Here is a 22,155-nt window from a genome sequence, read left to right on the forward strand (position 1 = left end):
TCATCCGCGCCCGGGACAGCTTGATGAGCACCGCCGGAATCAGGGGAATTGGTGGAAAAGCGTACAGAAAGCTGTTCGACCAGCTGATCCATAACGCGTTCCCCAGAGTCCCCGGCTGGTAATACCTCGAGCGAAGTCGCGGCATTTGCTGTTTTCGGCGGTGGCAAATAGATCCACGTCTGGAGTGCCCACATCGCGAAGATGTCGTCGAGCACCTCGTCGTTTATGACCCACTCGTGGTTTTTGTGGAGCAAGCTGCTGAGGGCGTCCGCCTGAACATTCTGCACACCTGGCAAATGAGCCGCAGTTATCGTCAGTCCCCTCTCTAACAGCCAGTGCCAGATCGCCTGCACTTCCTGTGACAGTGTGCGCGATCTCGAGCCCCCCTGCTTGTTGAGGTAATATATTGTGGTTGTATTGTCCGTCTGCACAAGCAAAGAGTTGGTCTGGAAGGACGGATGAAAGGCCTTCAGTGCCACGTGAACAGCTCAGAGTTCCAGGAAATTGATATGATACGTGGACTCCGCCGGAGACCACGTTCCCTGGATCTGTAGATGGTCTGAATGCGCTCCCCAACCCAGGAGAGACGCATCCGTCACGATAGTCTGAGTCGGGATGTCCTTGTGGAAAGGAACCCCTCTGAGGAGATTCTTTGCCGAGCACCACCATCTCAGGTACTGTTGAGCGTGAAGAGACAACTGGATCCTGTCGTCCCAACACGCTGTCCTCTGGTCCCACTGGTCCTCCAAACATTCCTGTAGCGGCCTCATGTGTAGGCCCGCGTGCGGAGTGAGGAAGATACAAGAGGCCATCGATCCCAGTAGAGAAGACACAGTCCTCAATGTTGTAGATGGAGCAGCTATGAGAGCCTGAGCCTTCCGAAGGATGGATAAGTGTCTCTCCTCCGAAGGAGACACGCTTACCAACAGCGTATTGATGGAGGCTCCCAAGTACTGCAGGCACTGTACACGAATCAGGACAGATTTATGTGCAACCCCAGCCGATTCAGCAGGACAGCCGTCCTGTTTAAGAGCAATTGCGCTTCCTGGAAGGTGGAGGCTTTGATCAACCAGTCGTTCAGGTACTGGTAGATAAACACCTTGTTCTTTCTCAGGTGCGCTGCCACCACAGCCATGCATTTTGAAAAAGTCCTGGGTGCAGACTTCAGTCCAAATGGTAGTACGGTGTACTGATAGTGATTGGTGCCGACGAGGAAGCGCAGGAACTTCTGATGTTCCGTGCAATGGGCACATGGAAGTACGCATCTTGCAGATCTATCGCGTACAGCCAGTCTCCTCCCTGTAGATAGGGATAAATCTGGTGCTAAGACAGCATGCAGAACGTTCCCCTGCGAATTCACTTGTTTGCTTGCCGCAAATCCAGAATGGGTCTGAACTCGTTCTTGTCTTTCTACTGTACTAGGAAGAGGCGGGAGTAAAGACCCTTTTTCCTTTGAGACGAAGGTACGTCTTCGATCGCCCTTTTTCTTAAAAGGGTATCCGCCTCCGCCTGGAGCTCACGCAGTTGGAACCGCGAGCCGACCGGGGGAATTGCTGGAGGCGGGCTGGTGAAACGAAGACTGTATCCATTGCAAACAATATTCAGCACCCACTTGTCCTGAGTTATGTTTCTCCACTCTGCCAGGTAATGTTGAATGCTTCCCCCCACCGGAGCGGGTAACGAATGAGGGGGAAGAAGCACCTCAGGGCCTAGACTCAGTCGGGCCTTTGGTGGCGGAGGAAGACTGTTGACCACCTTCACCCCTCTGGCGCTTTTAAAACGGTTTCCGCTGGAACTGTTGCTGCTGTCCAGCCTGCCGACCTTGCCCTCTGCCTTGTGCCCGTACCGCTTCTGGAACGGGCGGAAGGTCTTCTTTTGTTCCTTCGGCTTCTCCAACCCAGCAGCCGTCAGGGTTTCTGCCTCTGCCATCATGCAGGCCATCTCGCCGTCCGCATGTTTTCCGAAGAGGGTTTCGCCCGAAAATGGCAGGTTAGCCACTCTCTGCTGCGCCTCGGGCTTCAAGGACGTAAGACTTAGCCAGGCGTGGCGCTTCTGGTTGACCCCATGACAGTACCCGTGGGTTGCCATGAGGGAAGAGCCCGCAGCCAAACTTATTACCTGCTTGAAAGCCAGCAGACCTTCAGCGAACTGTTGGAGGGACTGCCACAGAGCCCGATCATAACGCCCCAACAGGGCATAGGCACTCGCGGCCTTCATCGATGTGGCGGCCGTCCCGCAAATCTTCCTGCCTGCCGAATCCATCCAGCGGCTCTCCTTGTCAGGAGGCACTATCGTGCTGCTTTCTCGCCGTCGTCACGATCACAGAGTCAGGTGCGGGATCCATCCAAAGAAATGCCAGGTCCGAGTCAGGAGCCTTATATTTCTTCTGCAGCCTTGACGGTGCTGACCTCGTAGCTGCAGGAGTGAGGAACAGCTCCATGGGCGGTTCTACCAGCCCAGGCACCAAGGGCAGCAAAGGTCGAGACAGCTGCTTCTTGTGCAGCGTTTTGAAGATGATGTCAATGGTGCAGGAACCGTGAGCGTGATGCCCAGCTTAGTCGCCCCTCGTAGTAACACATCCTGGAAGGAGACAATACACAGAGATCCCCTACTACAGAATGAGTATCCCAAACTTAAGAGAACTGACTCTTCGGGACGAGGGTGGGTGCATGGGAATCTATGAAAGATACTAATACTGGACTGAAGTTACAGGTAAGTAACTTGTTTTCTTATCCAGTATTGGGATATCTTTCATAGATTCACATGCCTGAATCAGAATAGCAAGCAGTAAGCCAGGCAAAAGTCGGTTGCGGACGGTTGGAGACTTATTGTGGTGCACCCCCATAAACTTATGTGTAACAACCAACAATTGCAAAGTAAATGATCTACTAATAAAAGTATGTCTAAATTCAAAAGAGTAGTCATCTAGCACTCCACAGGAAAGGAATATTAGCTTAACAAACAAGCAATCTGTTAAATATGCCCTTCTTTTATATCAACAAAAATACTGAATAGTATACACACATTATAAAGTGAACCAAACATTGTTACCTGGATATGTTCTTATGGAAACAGGTGACGTAAAACCGCTTGGCCAAATGGCGCATCCTCTTGATTTGCTGATTGCAGGCTGTAATGTCTTGTAAACGTGTGGACATTCTTCCATGTCGCAGCACGGCAAATGTTCTCTAGCGTCACACCTGCAAACAATGCTGTAGATGCTGCTACAGCTCTTGTAGAGAGAGACCTTACAGTTCTTTGTAGTGGTCAGTTAGCTTTAACATGGCAGAAATGGATCGCAGAGGCTATCCATCTTGAAATTGTGGCTTTAGTGACCGCTTTCCCCAGTGTAGTTTGGCCATAAGCCACGAATAGCTGATCTGACTTTCTGAAGTTCTTTGAAGATAAAACTTTAAACATCGTTTAATGTCCAAAGAATGTAGTGTTCTTTCCGCCGGGGTTGTAGGATTTGGGAAGAAAACCCGCAATTTCACTGGTTCATTCAAATGGAACTGAGAAGGCACTTTGGGTATGAAAGTTGGATTTGTTCGGAGAGTGACCTACTCCTGAGAAAAATGTAAGAAAGGTTCTTTGATAGTGAAAGCCTGAATTTCTCCTATTCTCCTGGCAGAAGTTAGGGCTGAAAGCAGTGCGACCTTCCACGTCAAGAATTTGAGGTCGGCTTTGTGGATCGGTTCGAAAGGGTGCTTCATCAACTGTGAGAGGACCGTGTTGAGTTCCCATTCCGGTGGTGAAGGTTTAATTGGAGGATAAGTCCAGAAAAGACCCCTCATGAATTGTTTTATCAGTGACGAAGAGCATAGTTATAGAGTGTCCGCCACTTTCCTGAATCTGGATAAAGCCGTTCAATGGACCTTTATGGACGAGAATGAAAGACCAGAGCGAGCCAAATGTAAAAGATAAGGCAGACTTTTCTCCGTTTGAGCTTCGATAGGGTGTAAAGCGTTTGAAGCACACCAGGAACAGAAACGCTTCCATTTGAGACGATGGGTCTTCAACATGCTCTGGGCTCGTGCTTTCTTCAAGATGTCCCGGCAGTCTTGAGGAATTTGTAGGTGTTGGAATTCTAAGAAGTTAGGAGCCATGCATGCAATTTCAGAGACTGAGGGTCTGAGTGAAGTATCGGACACCCGTTGCGTGACAGTAGTGTTGGAGCCGGTAGAAGTTTGATCGGAGGCTCCTGTGACAGCAACATGAGCTCCTGAAACCAATATTGACAAGGCCATCTGGGGGCAATCAGAAGGAGACGGCAGCTCTCCAATTTCATCTTGCGCAACACTCGCGTAAATCAGCGGGATCGGAGGAAAGGCGTAAGCATAGATCCCTGACCATCGCATGGACAGGGCATTCCCTCTTGACCCCTGTTGAGGGTATCTGCTGGAGTAATACCGGCATTCTTGTTCTGGTGGGTCGCAAATAAATCCAACGTTGGTTTGCCCCAAGTCTGAAACACCCTGATCAATTGCGTGTTCAGCTCCCATTCGCGGCAATCCAACAAGGATCTGCTCAGTTTGTCTGCCAGGGTATTATGCAGACCTTTGACATGTTCCACCTTGAGAGTTATGTCGTGCAGAATTAGCCATTCCCATAACTCTTGAGCTTCTTTTGATAGTGTAGCGGACCTTGTCCCTCCCTACTTGTTTATATAAAAAATGCTGGTGGTATTGTCCGTTCAGATCAGGACTGAAGACCCCGCGATTCTGGGGAGGAACGCTTGTAGAGAGAGGAAGATGGTTCTCAACTCTAGACTGTTGATGTGGCATTTCTTGTGTTTGAGACCATTTGCCTTGCACCTGTAAGTCTTGGAGATGGTCTCCCCAGTCTTCCATGGACGCATCCGTCATCAGGACGAAGTCTGTAGGAGTTTGCAAGAATGTGAGTCCTTGTTTTAGATTGTGAAGTTGTGTCCACCATTGAAGAGCATCCACTATACGTGGGGTGACTTTGATAATGTCCTCGAAGGAGCCTGTCGCTTGCTGCCATTGAAGATGTAGCTCCTCCTGTAGAGGTCGCACTTTGAGACGTGCCAGCGGAATTAAGTTTATGGGTGAGGAACACATTCCCAGAAGTAAAGCAAGGAGGCGAAACAATAGTTACTTTCTTTTGGATGGCTTTATGGCCAATGCCTGTAGACGGAGCTGTCTTTCTTGAGACAAGAATGCTTTGCATTGTATCGTGCCCAGACAAGCTCCTAGGAAAAGTAGGATTCTTTTCGGAACCAATTTAGACTTCTTTTCGTTGACAGTGAGACCCAGGGATGCAAAGAGATTGCGGCACACTTATGTCGCTCTGCACCCTGCATTTTGATGGACCTTTGATTAGCCAGTCGTCCAAGTACGGGAAAACCTGGATCCCTGATGAGCGTAGTGCTGCCGCTACTGGGGCTAGGCACTTTGTAAAAATCATTGTCGCCGACTTGAGGCCAAATGGGAGAACTTTGAACTGATAAAGGGCGCCAGCCACAGTGAAAAGGAGATACTTTCGATGTTTTGGATGGATAGGGATGTGGAAGTATGCGTCTTCCATGTCCAAGGAAGCCATAAAATCTCCCTCGCTGAGGCAATTTAGAATTTCCGAAAGAGTGACCATGCGGAAACCCTGCTTCTTTAGATATTTGTTGTTTGCGCAGGTCTAGGATCGGTCGCCATTCCCCTGATTTCTTTTTTATGAGGAAAAAACGGGAATAGAAGCCTGTCTGCCTCTGATGTATTGGAACTTTTTCTATAGCGTTGAGGAGCATCGAATGAACTTCCTTGAATAATAAGTGAAGACGAGGGGGACGGGGACCCCTGGGCGGAGTTATTGGTGGTTTGGAGACAAACTCCAGGGTGTGACCATGTTGTACTAAGTCCAGTACCCACTGATCGGATGTAATCCGCTGCCACTGTTCTTGAAAGGCAGATATCTTTGCGCCCACAGGAAGGGAAGGAAATAAGGTTGGCACCCAACTGATCTTACTGTTTTCTGCGAGTATCTCGCCCTTGATTGTTTGTGCGCTTTCGTCCACCTTGGCAAGAGAAACTAGCTGTTCCAGACAGTCGATCAGAAGACTGATAACTTTGCCGGTACTGAGGCGGATATTGTATGCCTTGTTGGTAGTAGCTTCCTCTAGAGGAGTATCCACGTCCTCTAGCACCTCTAAAAGATTCTCTCTTGTACTGCAAAGAACCTAGGGATCTTGCAGTGTCAGATCCTTCTTGATTGCCTGGAGAGCCTCGTCGATGTGCTTCCCAAATAGAGACTCTCCATCATAAGCCATGTCCAGGATCTTCAGTTGGAGTTCGGGCCTAAAGGTGGTAGCCTTCAGCCAGCCCTGTCAACTGAGAACTGCAGCTCCTGCCAGCTGGTTAAAGTTCGTATTAGCAATATCCAATGCGCAGTCGATGGTTTCTGCCGCTGCACGTTCCCCCTCCGTTAAAATCTTGCGTGCCGCCTGTCTTTGGGATTAGATTAATCAAACCAGCCATCTCGGACCACATTTGGCGATCATAGTGCCCTATAATCGCTAAAGAATTTGCAGCTCTGATCGAGGCAGCAGCCATGGTGGAAAGTTTCTTACCAATAAGGTCCAAACAGCGCCCCTCCTTATCCTAATTACATTAAGGTAGAGCTCCCTCTTTTTCTTATCCGTATCCTACAATCTTTTGATTCACAGGAGCACCATACCCGTAGCATGATCCACATATACAGCTTTAATAATTTGCGTCCAAAAATGGAATAATATAGCAATCCAATTCAACCCTCGCATACGGACTTCAAGGTAAACGTTTCTTCCAAGTCATACAAAAGTGCTAGAATAGACTTGAGCGTCCTAAGGTTCGTCAATCTGGTACACGATTACTAAATGTAAATTTACCACAACCTTTATCCCCTTACCCTAATAGTTTGTGCCTATATAGAGAACCCTGTAATTTTCTGGCCAAGTAGAACAGCCCCTCCCCAAAGGTAGATGGCCAAAGAAATAATAAACTGTTAAGAACTTGATCATTTTTCCTCGAGGAACTAAGACCACAATCGATTCCCCCATACACTTTCAGAGCAAGCAGAACAACCCCTCCCCGAAGATAGAGGGATATAGAATATAGTAAACTGTTAAAAATTGGATTAGCCATCACTGAGGAATTATGAATACAGTCGATGTTTTCACATGTATGTACCAGAACTGTTGATCCATTAGTTACGATACTGTAAGAAGATTTATAATGGTTTGTACAGCAAATGTATCCTTTTCTTTCAGTTAATAAAACAGCACACCCTGAATAACCAATCGGTTAGGACAAAAGATACTAGAAAAGTCTATATATATGCACAGCCATGTACCAATTGTTATAGGTCAAGTAGCTAAGTGTGTTTTGTATGATAAATGTAAAGCACCATGTACTTATCAAACCTTATTGTATGTTCACTCTTCTAGGGCAATCATATTGACCCCAATACCTCGACAGAAACTAAATGGTGTCTTGATAAAGGTGGACAAAACTTTGGAAAACCACTGAAACGCGTCGACGCTTCACCCAGTATAATTCATGATCTCGACATCTTTGCTGATATACTGTATTATAGTGCACATAGCTTAGGTGTTAATAATAGAGTCCGAATATACAACCAGTATTGCAATGTCTTACAGTCCTTTCTGTCCTTGTGATTCAATCTTGCTGGCCAAAATTGAATGTCAAAAAAACTTTTTTTTACCGGTGCTGAGTGGGTTCCATTTGGACCACTCTCCTTTTAACATTTGTATTTCCAAATAAATTGTAAGAATTCTTTATATTTACTTGTATATTGTAATTGTTTTTTTCTTGACCCTCCGGTTTCTCCTATTCATTTTTGCTCAAGGGAATACTTTATTTTACTGGTTAGTTAACCCTATTTCCCTTGACTTCAGTTAAGGGGTACCTCTCGTATTTACCCTCGATCTCTGTGAAGAGCCTGAATTAGAGTGAGAGGTTTTAACCTGTTTTCTCCCCTCACTTGAATTATCCTCTTGAGATCTCGCTCTCTTACTGGAGGTAGAGGCTCTGTCATAATCATTCGTAGAAGAGGATTTTAGCCACAAAAGTACTCTGGCCTCCCTATCCCTTAAAGTTTTAGAAGGGAAGGTGCGGCAGATCTTGCAATCTTTTGCCTCATGTTTTGGATAAAGGCATTAAATGCAGTACTTATGTCGGTCATCAACTTGGACCCTTTTTTTCTCGCATGTTCTACAAGGTCTAAACAGGGCCTTGTCAGAAATCCTGAAGCTTTGATGAAGAAAATTGAGTCAAGGCTCAAGGAGACTCCCTTCCACACGACGTGCGGTGAAAATCGGAGGAGAACTGGCTCTGCAGAGAGGGTTCTAGAGGGTGCGGTGAGCTAATTGGTTGGTGCAAAGACTTTGGTCTTTTTAGCATAATGAGGTAGATAGGCTACTACAATCTAGGCCTCAGGCCTTCTCATAGGGCCTACTACTGTAATTTACTTTTGGCACTGCTTTTTTATATACCGTGGGACTCTCACCTCGGCGACGGGGGATGCTTCAGGCATGTGAATCTATGAAAGATACCTCAATACTGGATAAGACATGAATCCTCTGCCTGTATTCTTCCTCCTACAGGAGTCTGTGCCTCTCTTCACAATCTGTTCTGTGGGACGGACACAGAGAAGGAGGGAGACTGCCAGTGGATCTGTATACGGCGCCATGATACCAAAGGTGTAGGTGGTCTATGTGGAACAGCCAGCCATGATGTGGATGGTTGTATCGCTGTATAGAGATGCGCCGTAGAACAAGACAGAACCATTTGTGTTGGTCCTGAAGAGAGGAACCAAACAGCTACAGTGTTGGTTGCAAAGGCATAAACATCGGCAGTCCTAATGTCATCATGGGACCCTTGGGTTGGCTGGCACTATGACACACACAAAGATCATATACAACGAGTTAACAAATGCTGCCCGGTCTGAGACTAGGTCAAGAACTATGGGTAAGAAGAAGTTGGTGTTGTCTGTTCCAGGAATGATGGGCCCGGTGCTGGTGTTGCTGGGATTAACAGTGGGGCGGAGCAAGAGGAGATGGATATGGCTCAGCACCGGGTCTTGTGGAGACACTGGTAATGGGCCGCTCTGAGGAATTGCCAGCTTCACGACTACCAACTCTGGTTCAGGGGATGAAGTTCTTGTGAGAGTGTAGGCAACTTACCCTTTCTGATTTTCTTATGTTGCCTCCACTTCTCTGAAGGATGTGAGGAGACTGGCTTCGATCGAAGATGGCAGTGTCTGTCACCACAGACCTGAGCCATTAACAGTTTGGTCTTGTTTTCTTTGAGGACCTTCGGGTGCATGCTGAGGCAGGATTCGTGATCAGAACCAAGATGCCAAAGGCATATTGAATGGGGTCAATTACTGACATTGGTTTCTCACAATCCCTACACGACAAAGCCTGAACACTTCTTCGGAGACATCTGTACTACACTTTTGGATTTTTTGTTTTTTACAGGAAACGCATCAATTATTAATCTGCAAGACATGTTTTGAATTGCTATCTAGCACTTCGTAATTCCTCCATGAGGGAAAGCATTATCTTGTGAAAAAGAACACACTGATACTAGATGTTTGGCAGAGGTATAACAACTTTTTTTTAATGAAGTCTGCATTATAAGTCAATAATTAATTTCAACATCTGGACAGGCATGGAGATCGAAGGACAAGTGTAGCTTAACTTTGATAGTTTATTTTTACATTACTTCATTTGAGCAGTAACATGGTATATAAAAAAAATACACTTACTTTCCTTGATGTATGCAATAATACACAGCCATTACTGTCATTTTCTGGTGATAAAAAGAAAGCATGCTTTATTTTTATGAAGTTCTGGACAGCCAATATCATGTGAACATCATTCACAGTGCAGCACAGAATCAGAATGGTAAACTCATATACGTGTGAGAAGGCATCCTGGCGTGAAGTAACTTTTTCAACTGATAGAGACTTCTAACCACAGATTCTTTACCTCAGAATATATACCAAAGCAATACCTTACCGGAGGAGGATCGGTGTACTGGTACTGGCGAAAAGCCCGTCACGACAGACCAGACTGTCAAAGCAGTAGTGCTTGGTGATCATGTGCAAAGATGACTACAACGCAGTCTGACAAATGTCCAGGACGGGAAAGTTGCAAGCAAGCACAGTGGTCACAGCTTTGGCTCTGGTGGAATGAGACCGCAAGCCCTCATGGGTTACTTTTTGGCCAATGAGTAGCACATCTTAATGCAGAGTACAATCCATCTGGAGATGGTCTGTTTCTGCACTGCTTTCTCCTTCGGTCCAGTGAAATCAACAAAGAGCTGATTGTCCACCCGGTGAGATCTCATGCAATTGTTAAACAACTGTAGGAAGGTGGATATCTGACTATGGTTGCCCCCAACTTTTTGCCTAGTGTTTTGCTGGTTTTAGACATAGTTGGCCTGGGATCCTGCTATCCAGGACCCCAGGCTTCCTGCTCTCTCTGTTAAAATGGACTACATGTACCTTAGGTACATATCTAATTGGTATTGGGTCACTGGTAAGTCCTTGTAGAGTGTACCATAGGTACCCAGGGCATAAGTGCACCCAAGGTCTCCCAGGGGCTGCAGCATGTATTATGCCATCCCTGGCTGGCCATCCAAAACGGACTACTGGCTGGTAACACAGCTGGGGCAAGGTGGTGTATTCACCCTTTGCTTTAGATATAGTATACCTATATCTAACCCTAAAATGGACACATATACTCCTATAAGTCACTCCTATGGCAGGCCTCAACAATCCTGGAGGCAGAGTGCTTGGAATTATGTGAGATAGTGCTCTGGCATGAGCTGAGCCTGTCTGCAGCTTTCGGAACCATGATAACGCTATACCATATACTCTTAAGTGCATTATAATCCTCGCGGTTATTGCCAACTGTGGCATAGTATTATTAAAACATGTCGAGTAAGATGTCATACGAATTGGAATACTACCCCCTCACCAGTTCTGGCGACGGGGGTAGCATTCCACCCTTTTAGAGGGACACAACATGTATGTAACTGTGAACCCCGGTTAAAGTTAACTCGAGCCTCAGCATCACAAGTCTGACCTCGTGCTACTGGGAGTCCTTCCAGGGAGGGAGGCCTGGACAAAGGGTTTCCTGCTTCGGGAGGTGTTAGCACCACCCCAGACAGGAATTTGTGTATTAGGTACGACAGGCCTGAAAGGAATGAGACATGCCTGGGGCACACAAGGTGTCCCTGTGCATACCCCGGTTCAAACCAGTGGCTGGGGCACTCCAGCCCCAGCTCTGGCGCGAAACCGGACAAAGGATAGGGGGTGTAACCACCCCCCTTCCTGGTCCCACCCATTGGAGGGACCTAGTAATAGTACAGCCCCCTTTAGGAGAATAAAGGTAGGAGCTGGTCCCATTCCAAATTAGATTAATCCTGATTTGAAGCTCTACAAGAAGAAACTCTGGACTTCGACGTTCTGCTCAACAGAAGACTGAAGAAATCTCCCTTGTGGCCAAGGAGTGACCACCCTGCACAAGCAGGCACCATCAAGCGTTCCAGCGGTTCACTTTGTCGACTTCCCTGGTGGATCCAGACTTCAGAGCCCGACGAGACCCGGACTCCCAGACCTCTCCGACCTCAACCTACATCTGCAGCACAGCTGAGATCCGTGGGTGCGACGAGACACGTGGGACGGGCCATCTTGGAGGAACTGCACTTTGCTTCCAGCACGACTTCAGAGGCATCCTCGACGAAGTGCTTTGGGGATTGAGAATCCCCAGCCCCGAGCAGCTCCTGCACAGAAGATCAGCCCTCCAGCATCGACGAGATCTGCGTGGGGCCCTTTTGCTTGATTGCTTCTCGACGCGTTGTCTGGTCACTTGCCGGCTGGCTAGTGGCCTCCTAGACGACGATCCTTGAAATCCACACCGCTGGTCTGGTTGCTCCAGAGTGGCCCCTGCTTCCCGGCAAAGGAGAAGCACCCCGGACCCTCCTGGTCCGCATTAGACGCCTTTTCCACTCACTGCGTGGGTTGCCTTTGCCAAGGCCTGTTGACGCCGAATCCGGAACCAACACCGCCGACAGCGAGAGCCTGCGTGGGACAGCTCGTGCCTCCATCCTGGTCGTCCAAGACACATCCTGGTCCACGTGGCTGCAGTCAAGCGTCCACTCTTCACTTGATTGAAACAACAGCATCTGGTTCCTTCCTGGTTCCACACCGGTCACTGGCTAGTGACTGTGAACATTGTCCCCTCTGCTTTCAGGTCCTCATCTTCCTCGATCCACCCTTGGGTCGCTCCGGACATCTTCCTTCTGGCCGCCTGCAGCATCTTTTCTTCCAAGTTCCAAAGACTTCAACGCGGAAACCCGACACACTTTGACACCTATGCACCCGCAGCCCGTGGGTGAGGTAACAAGATGATTTCGGTGCTCAAGGGTAGATTGACTCTCCTAGTGTCCAGATTTCCAGTCGTTTTAGTCCTAGCTAGTCGGATCTGTCTAATACTTACCTTTTAGTAATTTGTACTGTCCATTGACTTAGTTACGCATCTCGCGTGAGAGTTCACACACTGCACACGCGTCCCGTGGGCCTCCTATTACTTACCTAAGATTAGGATAGTGTAGTCCCAGCGATCCTACAGCCTCTGGACAGCTCCATTCCTTCTATCGATTTCCGTATACCATTTACTTAGTATATGGTTTGTCGTGCCCCTAGGGCACCATTGTAATTTGTGCAACTTAACGTATTTTTCTTAAGAGTCTTGTCATGTGCTTAGCCATCTGATCTCAAAGAGTTCAGAGGTGTATGTTAGTTAATAAATATCTTGCTTATTTTCATAACTACCTGTGTGGTGTCCTTTCATTTGGTGTTCAAGGGGTTATATGTGGTAAAACAGCTGGCTTCACATGCCAAAAGAGTTTAGCCTAAGACTGCTTTGTCGATGATACCATTAGGATAGCTGGTCTATAAGGATGACTTGCAACCAATCACCATAAGGGTTGTTTGGACTGATACAAGGTGATCACTAGAACTAGAGAGCATCATAGATCAGGCCAACTTCTCACAAGGATTAGTTACTTACCTGTAATCCTAGTTCTCTTCCAGGGGTACCCTCATCAAAGTCATAAACAATAGAATATTCCCGCCCATGTGCGGGACCCCGGAAACACTATATTATATGTGCCCCACATATATATACATATATATATATAAAAATATATATATAAAACATGCAATAGCAGCCAAATAACATCAGAGCTGAAAAATGCTGTGAAGAATTTCCACCATACATGTAATAATAAGCATTAGAAACATGAGAAACAACACCAAAGATTGTTTAGAAACTGTTTTAATGCTTAGAAAGCAGTAGAAATTCTCATAACTCACTGGAAGCATAGGAAGCTCCCAGGCTGCATTGCAAACACACAGTCTAAAAAGACTGAAAAGCTAACCTGTAGCTGAATAGCAATAAACTGACACCGTGCCTTCAAGGCACTCATGACCCCCTGTATCCCATCATGCCCCAGGGGTGACAGTTAGGTCAGTTGTTCTTTTCGGAGACTGAAAAACAAACCCAATAACAAATAGGTTAACAATATCTCCTTATTAAAGAGTATCCTTTGCCCGAGGAGGCGGAAGGGTTGCTTATGACTTTGATGAGGATACCCCTGGAAGAGAACTAGGATTACAGGTAAGTAACTAATCCTTCTCTTCCAGGGGATCCTCATCAATAGTCATAAGCATTAGAATAGAATAGCGAGCCTCTCCTCTTCCCTGCGGGCAAAGGAATGATAAGACAGTAATCTCATCAACAAGTCTGAGTAGACTATAGACTACCCAAACAGATTCCTCAAGGAGGCTTGCCCTACTTGAGTATCGGCCCTGGAATCAGATTCGAGGCAGTAATGCCTCGTAAAGGTATGAACCGATTTCCAGGTTGCAGCCTTGCATATTTCGGACATTGGAATGTCCTGCAAGAAAGCTACTGTAGCGGCTTTCCCTCTAGTGGAATGCACTTTTGGTGACATCAACAAAGGCTTGCCTGCAAGCTGATAGGCCAATTTAATGCAAGAGACAATACATCTGGAGATGGACCTCTTGGCCGCTGGAAAAACTGCTCTCATTGAACCATAGTTCACAAACAGTTGGTCCGTTTTCCTAATCCCTTTAGTCTTTTCCAAATAAAACTTTAGCACTCTCTTAAGATCTAAGGAGTGAAGTGACCGCTCGGCTGGGGTCGTAGGATTTGGAAAAAAGGAAGGGAGGGAAATAGACTGATTTATATGAAAATCAGAGATTACCTCAGGCAAGAAAGATGGATGAGCCCTTAGGACTACTCTGTTGTGGTGGAAAACAGTACATGGTTCCTTCTCACAGAGCGCTTGTATCTCACTTACTCTGCGCGCAGAGGTAATCGTCACCAAAAAGGCTGCCTTCCAAGAGAGATGTTGCAAGGAGGCCTTGTGGATGGGCTCGAAAGGAGGTGACATTAACCTGGATAGAACTAGGTTCAATTCCCAAGGAGGAGAAGGATTTAGCAATCTGGCTTTTGGGCCAATGTGAGTACTGAGACTGCGCTTTTAGAAGTGTCATAGGCCATCAAGGAGGTCCTGGACTCTGGAGGTAAAGCCATGCTTGTCATGCTTGATCTGTCGGCGGCTTTTGACACCGTCCCCCATGAGGGGCTTCTCGCCAGACTTCATAGCATCGGTCTGAGGGGGACGGTGTTCAGCTGGTTTACATCTTTCCTAGCGGGCCGTAGACAAACGGTCTGGGTCCCCACCAGCTCTGCTGAGATGCCGCCACTGGGAGTCGGAGTTCCGCAGGGTTCTGTGTTGAGCCCGACTTTTTAACATCTTTATGACCCCTTTGGCGGCCCAGATCGTTTCCTACGCCGATGACACCCAGCTTCTCTTCACGTGTGGGAAAGGGGAGGACTTTGATGGAGAGAGCATTCAGGACTGTCTCGGGCGGTCTTTAATTGGTTTCAGCAGAACAGCCTTAAATGCAACTCCGACAAGTCGGAGGTGCTGTTCTTTGGCTGTACCTTAGACCCGGATTGGCAGGCATGGTGGCCGAACGATATGTTTCCTCCAGCTCAGGCATCCCATGTGGCAAAAAACCTGGGTGTTAAGATCGACAATAATCTGACGATGAGATCGTAGATCCTGGGCCTCATGGGCACATGTTTTGGCATTCTAAGGATGCTACGAAAGTTCCTCCCTTTGCTCACTGAAGGGCATAGGAAGATCACGGTGCAAGCTTTGATTGGCTCCAGATTAGACTACGCCAACGTTCTTTATTTGGGTTTCCCAGATTATCTTGTGCAGCGGCTTCAGGTCGTGCAGAATTCTGCGGCGCGTGCCATCTTTGGCCTCCGCAGGCGAGCCAGAGTGTCCGGCCTGTTACAGTCACTCCATTGGCTGCCTATCCGACAGCGGATAGTTTTTAAAGCGCTGACGCTGGCCCATAAGGCGCTTTTCGGCTCAGGAGCAAAATACCTTCAGCGCAGGCTTGTTTTCTATCGCCCTACTAGAGCTCTGCGTTCGGATTCTCTGTCTCTTGCGGTGGTCCCCCGGGTTAGGAAGGCCCGTGTTGGGGGGCGCTCCTTTAGTGTGAGGGCGCCCCAGCTTTGGAACACTCTGCCATAGGCCCTACGCAGCACTTCGAATCTGTTGTCCTTTAGGAAAAGTTTAAAAACTTTTCACTCTTTAGTTATGTTATCTTGTTTGTCTGAAAGTTCTTCATCTGTTATGTTTCTTTTTATGAGCTGCCTAATCAAAGCGCCGGGACACTCCGTTGGAGTAGCCGTGCGCTATAAAAATAAAGTATAACATAACATAACACAGGGGGATACGCTTTCTTCAACCCCTGGAGGAAGTCCTTAACCACTGGAACCTGAAAGAAAGACATCTGATCAGGTGATTTTCTGTATGCTACAATGGCTGACAAATGCACTTTAATAGAAGTGTACTTTAAACCAGCAGTTGCCAGGGAAAGGAGGTATGGTAAGATGACGTCCTCCTGCCCTTTAGTCGGATCTAAGTGATGATCCCTACACCACAAGTAAAACCTTTTCCATTTGAACGCATAGGACGCTCTCGTGGAAGGTCTCTTAGCCTCCTTTAAAATGTTCATGCATTCGGGAGGCAAGTTCAAATGTCCATATTGCAGGACCTCAGGAGCCATGCTGTTCGGTTCAATGATGGGAGGTTGGGATGCATTATCCTCCCGTTCATCTTGCTCAACAGGTCCGGCCTGCAAGGGAGCCGTTTGTGTGGACACACAGACAGATGTAGAACGTCCGGGTATCACCACTGCCGAGGCCAATCCGGAGCAATCAGGATCATTTCCAAGTTCGACCTGAGGAGCTTGGAAACTACTCTTGGAATCAGAGGAAATGCGTATGCGAACGTCCCTGACCAATCTATCAGTAGAGCATTCACCTGCGTTCCTGGCCGGTGGAACCTGGATGTGAAGTTGTGGCATTTGGCGTTTGTGGTCTGCAAACAAGTCTATGGATGGACGACCCCAGCAACGAAAAAGCTCTTCTACTACTTCGTCGTTTAGCACCCAGTCTGGCTGATCTTCGAAGTGCCTGCTGAGTGCGTCTGCTTTTACGTTCAACTCGCCCGGAAGGTGCACTGCCACTACTGTGAGCCCTCGAGAGAGAGAAGCCAATGCCACATTGTCTGAGCCTCTCGAGAGAGTGGGCGAGATCTTGTGCATCCTTGTTTGTTCAGATAGAACATGGTGGTCGTATTGTCCGTCTGAACTAGGACTGAGTTGGATTCGATCGCTGGTAAGAAAGCTTTGAGAGCCAGGAATACCGCTCTGAGTTCCAGCATGTTGATGTGGTATGTCTGCTCCTGCGCAGACCACTGGCCTTGAATTTGAAGCGGACCCATGTGTGCTCCCCAGCCTTGCAGGGAGGCATCCGTCACTATAGACTGGGAAGGAACGGGTTGGTGAAACGGTACCCCCACCAGCACATTCTTTCTCTGAGACCACCATTTGATGGCATCTTTCGTTGCCTGGGAAAGAGTGATACGGTCTTCCCAGCGTCCTGTCGCTTGGTCCCACTGATCCTCCAGAGCCTGTTGTAGAGGACGCATTCTCAGCCTGGCGTTTGGGATGAGAAAAATGCAGGACGCCATGGAACCCAGCAGGGATGCTACTTGTCGGGCTGTTGGAAGCCGAGACTCTAGCAGAATCCCACATTTCTGACTCATGGAAAAAAGTCTCTCCTCCGAAGGAAACGCTTTTCCTAAGCTTGTGTCCAGAACGGAGCCTAGGTAGTGGATGGACTGTGTAGGCCGCTGGACTGACTTCTCCAGGTTCACATGGAGGCCGAGCCTGTGTAGCTGGTGCAGGCACAGTTGTAGATCGTGCGTTACCTGTACCGGAGATGGACCTTTTAGGAGCCAGTCGTCCAGGTATGGGTAAATGAAGAGTCCCTTTTTGTGAATAAAAGCCGCCACCACTGCCATGCATTTGGTGAAGACTCGTGGTGCGGACTTGAGACCGAAGGGTAGCAACTTGTACTGGTAGTGTTTGTTCCCTTCGACAAACCTCAAGTACTTGCGATGTTGTTGAGCAATTGGGATGTGAAAGTACGCATCTTGCAGATCCACCGAACACATTCAATCTCCGGCTTGAAGATGTGGACATATTTGATGAAGTGCTAACATGCGGAACTTTTCTTTGACGATGACTTTGTTCAATAGTCGAAGATCGAGTATTGGTCTGAACTTGTCCTCCTGATCTTTTTTGGGGACAAGGAAGTATCTGGAGTAAACTCCCTTTCCTCTTAGAGCGCGGGGGGAACCTCCTCTATCGCTCTTTTTTGCAGTAGGACTTTCACCTCTCTTCGGAGCAAGCTTAGCTGGTGAGGGCAAGAACTCTTTGGAGGGATGTTCTTCGGAGGAGCACGGAAACGTAGCTTGTATCCCTTGCGCAGTAAATTCAGCACCCACTGATCTTTTGTGATGCCGACCCACTCTGCCAGGTGTTGTGAAGCACTTCCTCCCACTGGAGTGGGTAACGGCGCCAGAGGAAGCCACTGCTCAGGCCTTTCCTCCTCTTGTGGTGTTAGAGGATTGTTGGTGACCTCCTCTACCTCTGCTGGGCTGGCCTCGAAACTGGGGTTTCCCCTGGTTCTTACTTTGGGACCACTGAGGGGTTTGAACCCTCTGTTGAGCCCCTTTCCCCCTGTTGGTCTTGAAGCGGCGCTTGAATTCTTTTTTCTTCTCCAAGCCCACCGCTTTCACTGTATCTAGTTCCGTCTTCATTCAGGTCATCTCTTTGTCAGCATGTTCCCCAAAGAGAGCGGAACCCGAAAAGGGGAGATTAAGGATGCGATGCTGAGCATCCGGCTTCAGACCTGTAAGGCGCAACCAGGCCGACCTTCTGGCACAAACCCCATGTGAATAGGAATGAGCCGAAAGCACTGCACCATCCGCAGCCGTGCTGATCATCTGATTCGCCGCCAGACACCCCTCTGTAACAGTCTCTTCAAAGTCCTGCTGGTCTTCTTTTGGCAGTTTGGCTTTGAACCTTTCCATAGAGTCCCATAAGGCTCTGTCGTATCGACCCAGAAGCACAGCCGCACTAGAAACCTTAAGAGTGGAAGCAGCTGAGTTGCAAACCTTTCGACCCCAGGAGTCTTGAGCTTTGCTCTCCTTATCTGGTGGGACTGAAGAGGAACCAGTGACAGCGTGCGTCTTCCTCGACGCTGCCACAATTACCGAATCTGCTGGAGGGTCAGATCTTACAAACACCGGGTCAGAAGATGCCGGTTTGTACTTCTTCTGAATGCGGGCGGGTACCGCTCTGATCGCCGCTGGAGTTAGGAAAACCTCTTTGACAGGATCCATAATCCCCGGGACTAAAGGCAGCAGAGGCCGGGAGATGGCTTTCTTGTGTAAAGTCTCAAAAATGACTGTCGTTGTTACTTGAGGGACAGACATTTCAATGTTCAGTTTCAGTGCTCCTCTTTGCAGTACATCCAGATATGTGCCAATGTCATCCACTGGGGAGGACCTGGACGTAGGACTGTCCGTCAACGTAGGGGAGTAGTCCCTCTTGGACGACCTGGTAGAAGAGGTAGATGACGTAGACGGCGTTCGTCGCCGTCTACGGTGAGCACTGTGTCTCCATTCTCGCGATCTTTTTGAGCGCTCCTCCCGTCTAGAAGAGCGAGACCTGATCCGATCTTCCGACTGAGGTCTTCTTCTGGGAGATCGGGATCTTCTGGGAGATCTGGTTGGTGTTCTCACAGGTGATTTGCGCCTGGGAGGGCTTCGCTTGTCCATCTCCTCCACCAGACTCTGAAGAGGAGACCTGTGATGTGGACTGGCATATTAATGCATACGCTTGGTGGCCCCAGAATCTCTCCAATGGTCCAAAGACCTATACAATCTAGGTGATAGTCTGATTTGGTCAGCTGAAGGATCTGGCCGACGCGCAGGAGATTTACACACAGGACTTCTGGACTTTGAAGATGCAGTCGAGGAGCCAGAGGACCGTGAAGTGGAATGACGGGAAGCTGACTCAGTTACCATGACCCCATCTGAACACCTCGACGTCGAGCGTTCTTCCCTCGCCGTCGAACGCCTACGGGGAGTCGGCGGGTCAAACAATCTCGACTTTGATCTATGTGAGGATCCATGGTCATGGACGGAGTTCTTTGTCTCGACGTCGAACGGTGATGACCGGCCGTCGACGGAGTTCTCTGCCTGTGCGACGAAGGCGGAGGGGTATTGGGAAGCCTCGACGCCGAGCGCCGACGAGGCACTGATGGAGACTGCGTCCTCGACGCCGATAGAAGAGCTACTGTCGACGGCGGAGGGGTCTTGGTCCTCGACGCCGAACGCCGCTTCTTGGACGACGGCGGAGGGGGTCACACCTAGACGCCGGTCGTCGCCTGGATGACGACGGCGGAGGAGTAATCTCCCTCGGTCGTCGCCTGGTTGACGACGGCGAAGGGGTTATGGATCTCGACGCCGACGTCGCCCGGTTGACGGCGGCGGAGTTGCCTTCCTCGACGCCGATCGTCACCCGGTTGACGCCGGCGGAGGAGATTTGGACGACGGAGGGGATTTGGACGACTGAGCTGGATCCTTAGACGTCGTCGACGTACCTGGTCTTCTCTTCGATGGCGAGCCCGCCGTCGACGGTAGTTTAGAAGAGAAAAACTCCACCGGTGGTTCTTTTCTCAGCGCCGAGCCAGACGCTGAAGTTGAAGGGTGTGAAGACTTCTTTTTTGAAGATGTATGAACCTTCTTGGAGCCCTTCTTCACCGGTGATCTTCCTCTTGAAGCCCTGTGAGCCAGGCCATAAATGCGAATCCTCTCCCTGTCTTTGAGAGTTCTTCCTGACAGGTGCTCACAATGAAGACAGGTGCCTGGATCATGATCTTCAGGCAGACACAGGATACAGACGTCGTGGTTGTCTGATGTTGCCTTCTTGTTGCCACAAGAAGGACATTTGTCAAAGAGTGAAGGCCTTCTCAGAAGAAAATGTTCACTAAACTGACTGAAAAAAGCAGTATCTTACTTGACTAGATATTAACTGTCAAAGTAAGAGTAAAAATTGTCAAAAGTGAAGAATTGTTCTGTCAAAAACTAGAAAAATAGTGGAGCTGTGTAACCAGGGTCCTTCTCTTAAGGAGCCGGAAAGAACAACTGACCTAACTGTCACCCCTGGGGCATGATGGGATACAGGGGGTCATGAGTGCCTTAAAGGCACGGTGTCAGTTTACTGCTATTCAGCTACAGGTTAGCTTTTCAGTCTTTTTAGACTGTGTTTGCAATGCAGCCTGGGAGCTTCCTATGCTTCCAGTGAGTTATGAGAATTTCTACTGCTTTCTAAGCATTAAAACAGTTTCTAAACAATCTTTGTTGTTTCTCATGTTTCTAATCCTTATTATTACATGTATGGTGGAAATTCTTCACAGCATTTTTCAGCTCTGATGTTATTTGGCTGCTATTGCATGTTTTTAATATATATATATATATATATATATATATATATATATATATATATATATATATATATATATGTATATATATGTGGGGCACATATAATATAGTGTTTCCGGGGTCCCGCACATGGGCGGGAAAATTCTAATGCTTATGACTATTGATAAAGATCCCCTGGAAGAGAACAACGTCAACACTTTGTGCCCAAGCGGTGGAGTCTCTACTCATCCTTGGAAGGGTAAAAGAAGGTTGGCAGCGTGATCCTTTGGCCGACATGGGTGACAAGGTTGCACGGGTGGGAAGAAAATGGGGTATGGGTACACAGAAAGCACCTGAAGCTTGCTGACCCTCCTAGCCGATGTGATGACCCCCAAGATCGCTATCTCTAAATTCAGGAGTCTTAGGGGGGAATATGCATGGGTTCAAACTGTGGGGTGAGCTCACCAACAGCCAGTCGTCGAGGTAGGGGGAATACTGGAACTCCTGAACCCCACAAATGGTCTGCATCCACCGACTGATCAAAACACCAGAGGTGCACTTGTAAGGCCAAATGGGAGCACAGCGAATTCAAAGTGCCCGTGGCCCACCGTTAACTGAAGGTAATGTCTGTGGGACAGTATGACGGGTATATGGAAATGTGTCCTGCAAGTCCAACGCTACCATCCAGTCTCTAGGGCAGACAGGACCTGAGCCAACTTGAGCATTTTGAATTTCTCCTTTTTCAGGAAGCAGTTGAGAGGGTGCAGGACTAGCATAAGGTGGAGGCCTCAGTCCTTCTGCACCAGAAGGTAGGGGGAATAACCTACTTCTGATGTTGGTGCCCTCTGGATGGATCATTTGGTCAAGTGTCCGCACTTCCCAATGCTGCAGGGAGAGGTGGTCCTCCATCAGCCGATCGGAGGATGGTGACATGGGCAGCAGGGTTTCCGTGAATTAAAGGGTGTAACCCTGCTGAATAATTTAGTGCACCCATTTGTCCGAAGTGATGGACTGCCAGCAGGACAGGAGGTGCTTGATCCTGCCACTGATAGGTTGCCTGTGATGCTGTGAGGGCATACTACAGGAGTTTGGAGGCTACGGATGCCAGGCGTTTGCGTACTGGCCAGATCTCTGGCTTTGTGTTCCATGATGCTTTTGGGAGCCACGGCCAAGAAAGGACTGG

The 22,155-nt window shown here is 48.3% G+C and overlaps 1 protein-coding gene across 3 annotated transcripts in view; it reads right to left on the reverse strand.

Moving 5' to 3' along the window:
* SLC4A11 (solute carrier family 4 member 11) overlaps positions 1-22,155 on the reverse strand; it is a 1,871,484-nt gene that overhangs the window by 926,581 nt on the left and 922,748 nt on the right. For all 3 annotated transcript variants that reach the window (XM_086964299.1, XM_086964301.1, XM_086964302.1), the window contains exon 4: positions 9,781-9,824. In XM_086964299.1, the coding sequence (XP_086820425.1) occupies positions 9,781-9,824 (44 nt within the window). The remainder of the gene's footprint in view (positions 1-9,780; positions 9,825-22,155) is intronic.

The sequence above is a fragment of the Lissotriton vulgaris genome, chromosome 3_2, assembly GCF_964263255.1.
Source record: "Lissotriton vulgaris chromosome 3_2, aLisVul1.2, whole genome shotgun sequence".
NCBI lineage: Eukaryota > Metazoa > Chordata > Amphibia > Caudata > Salamandridae > Lissotriton > Lissotriton vulgaris.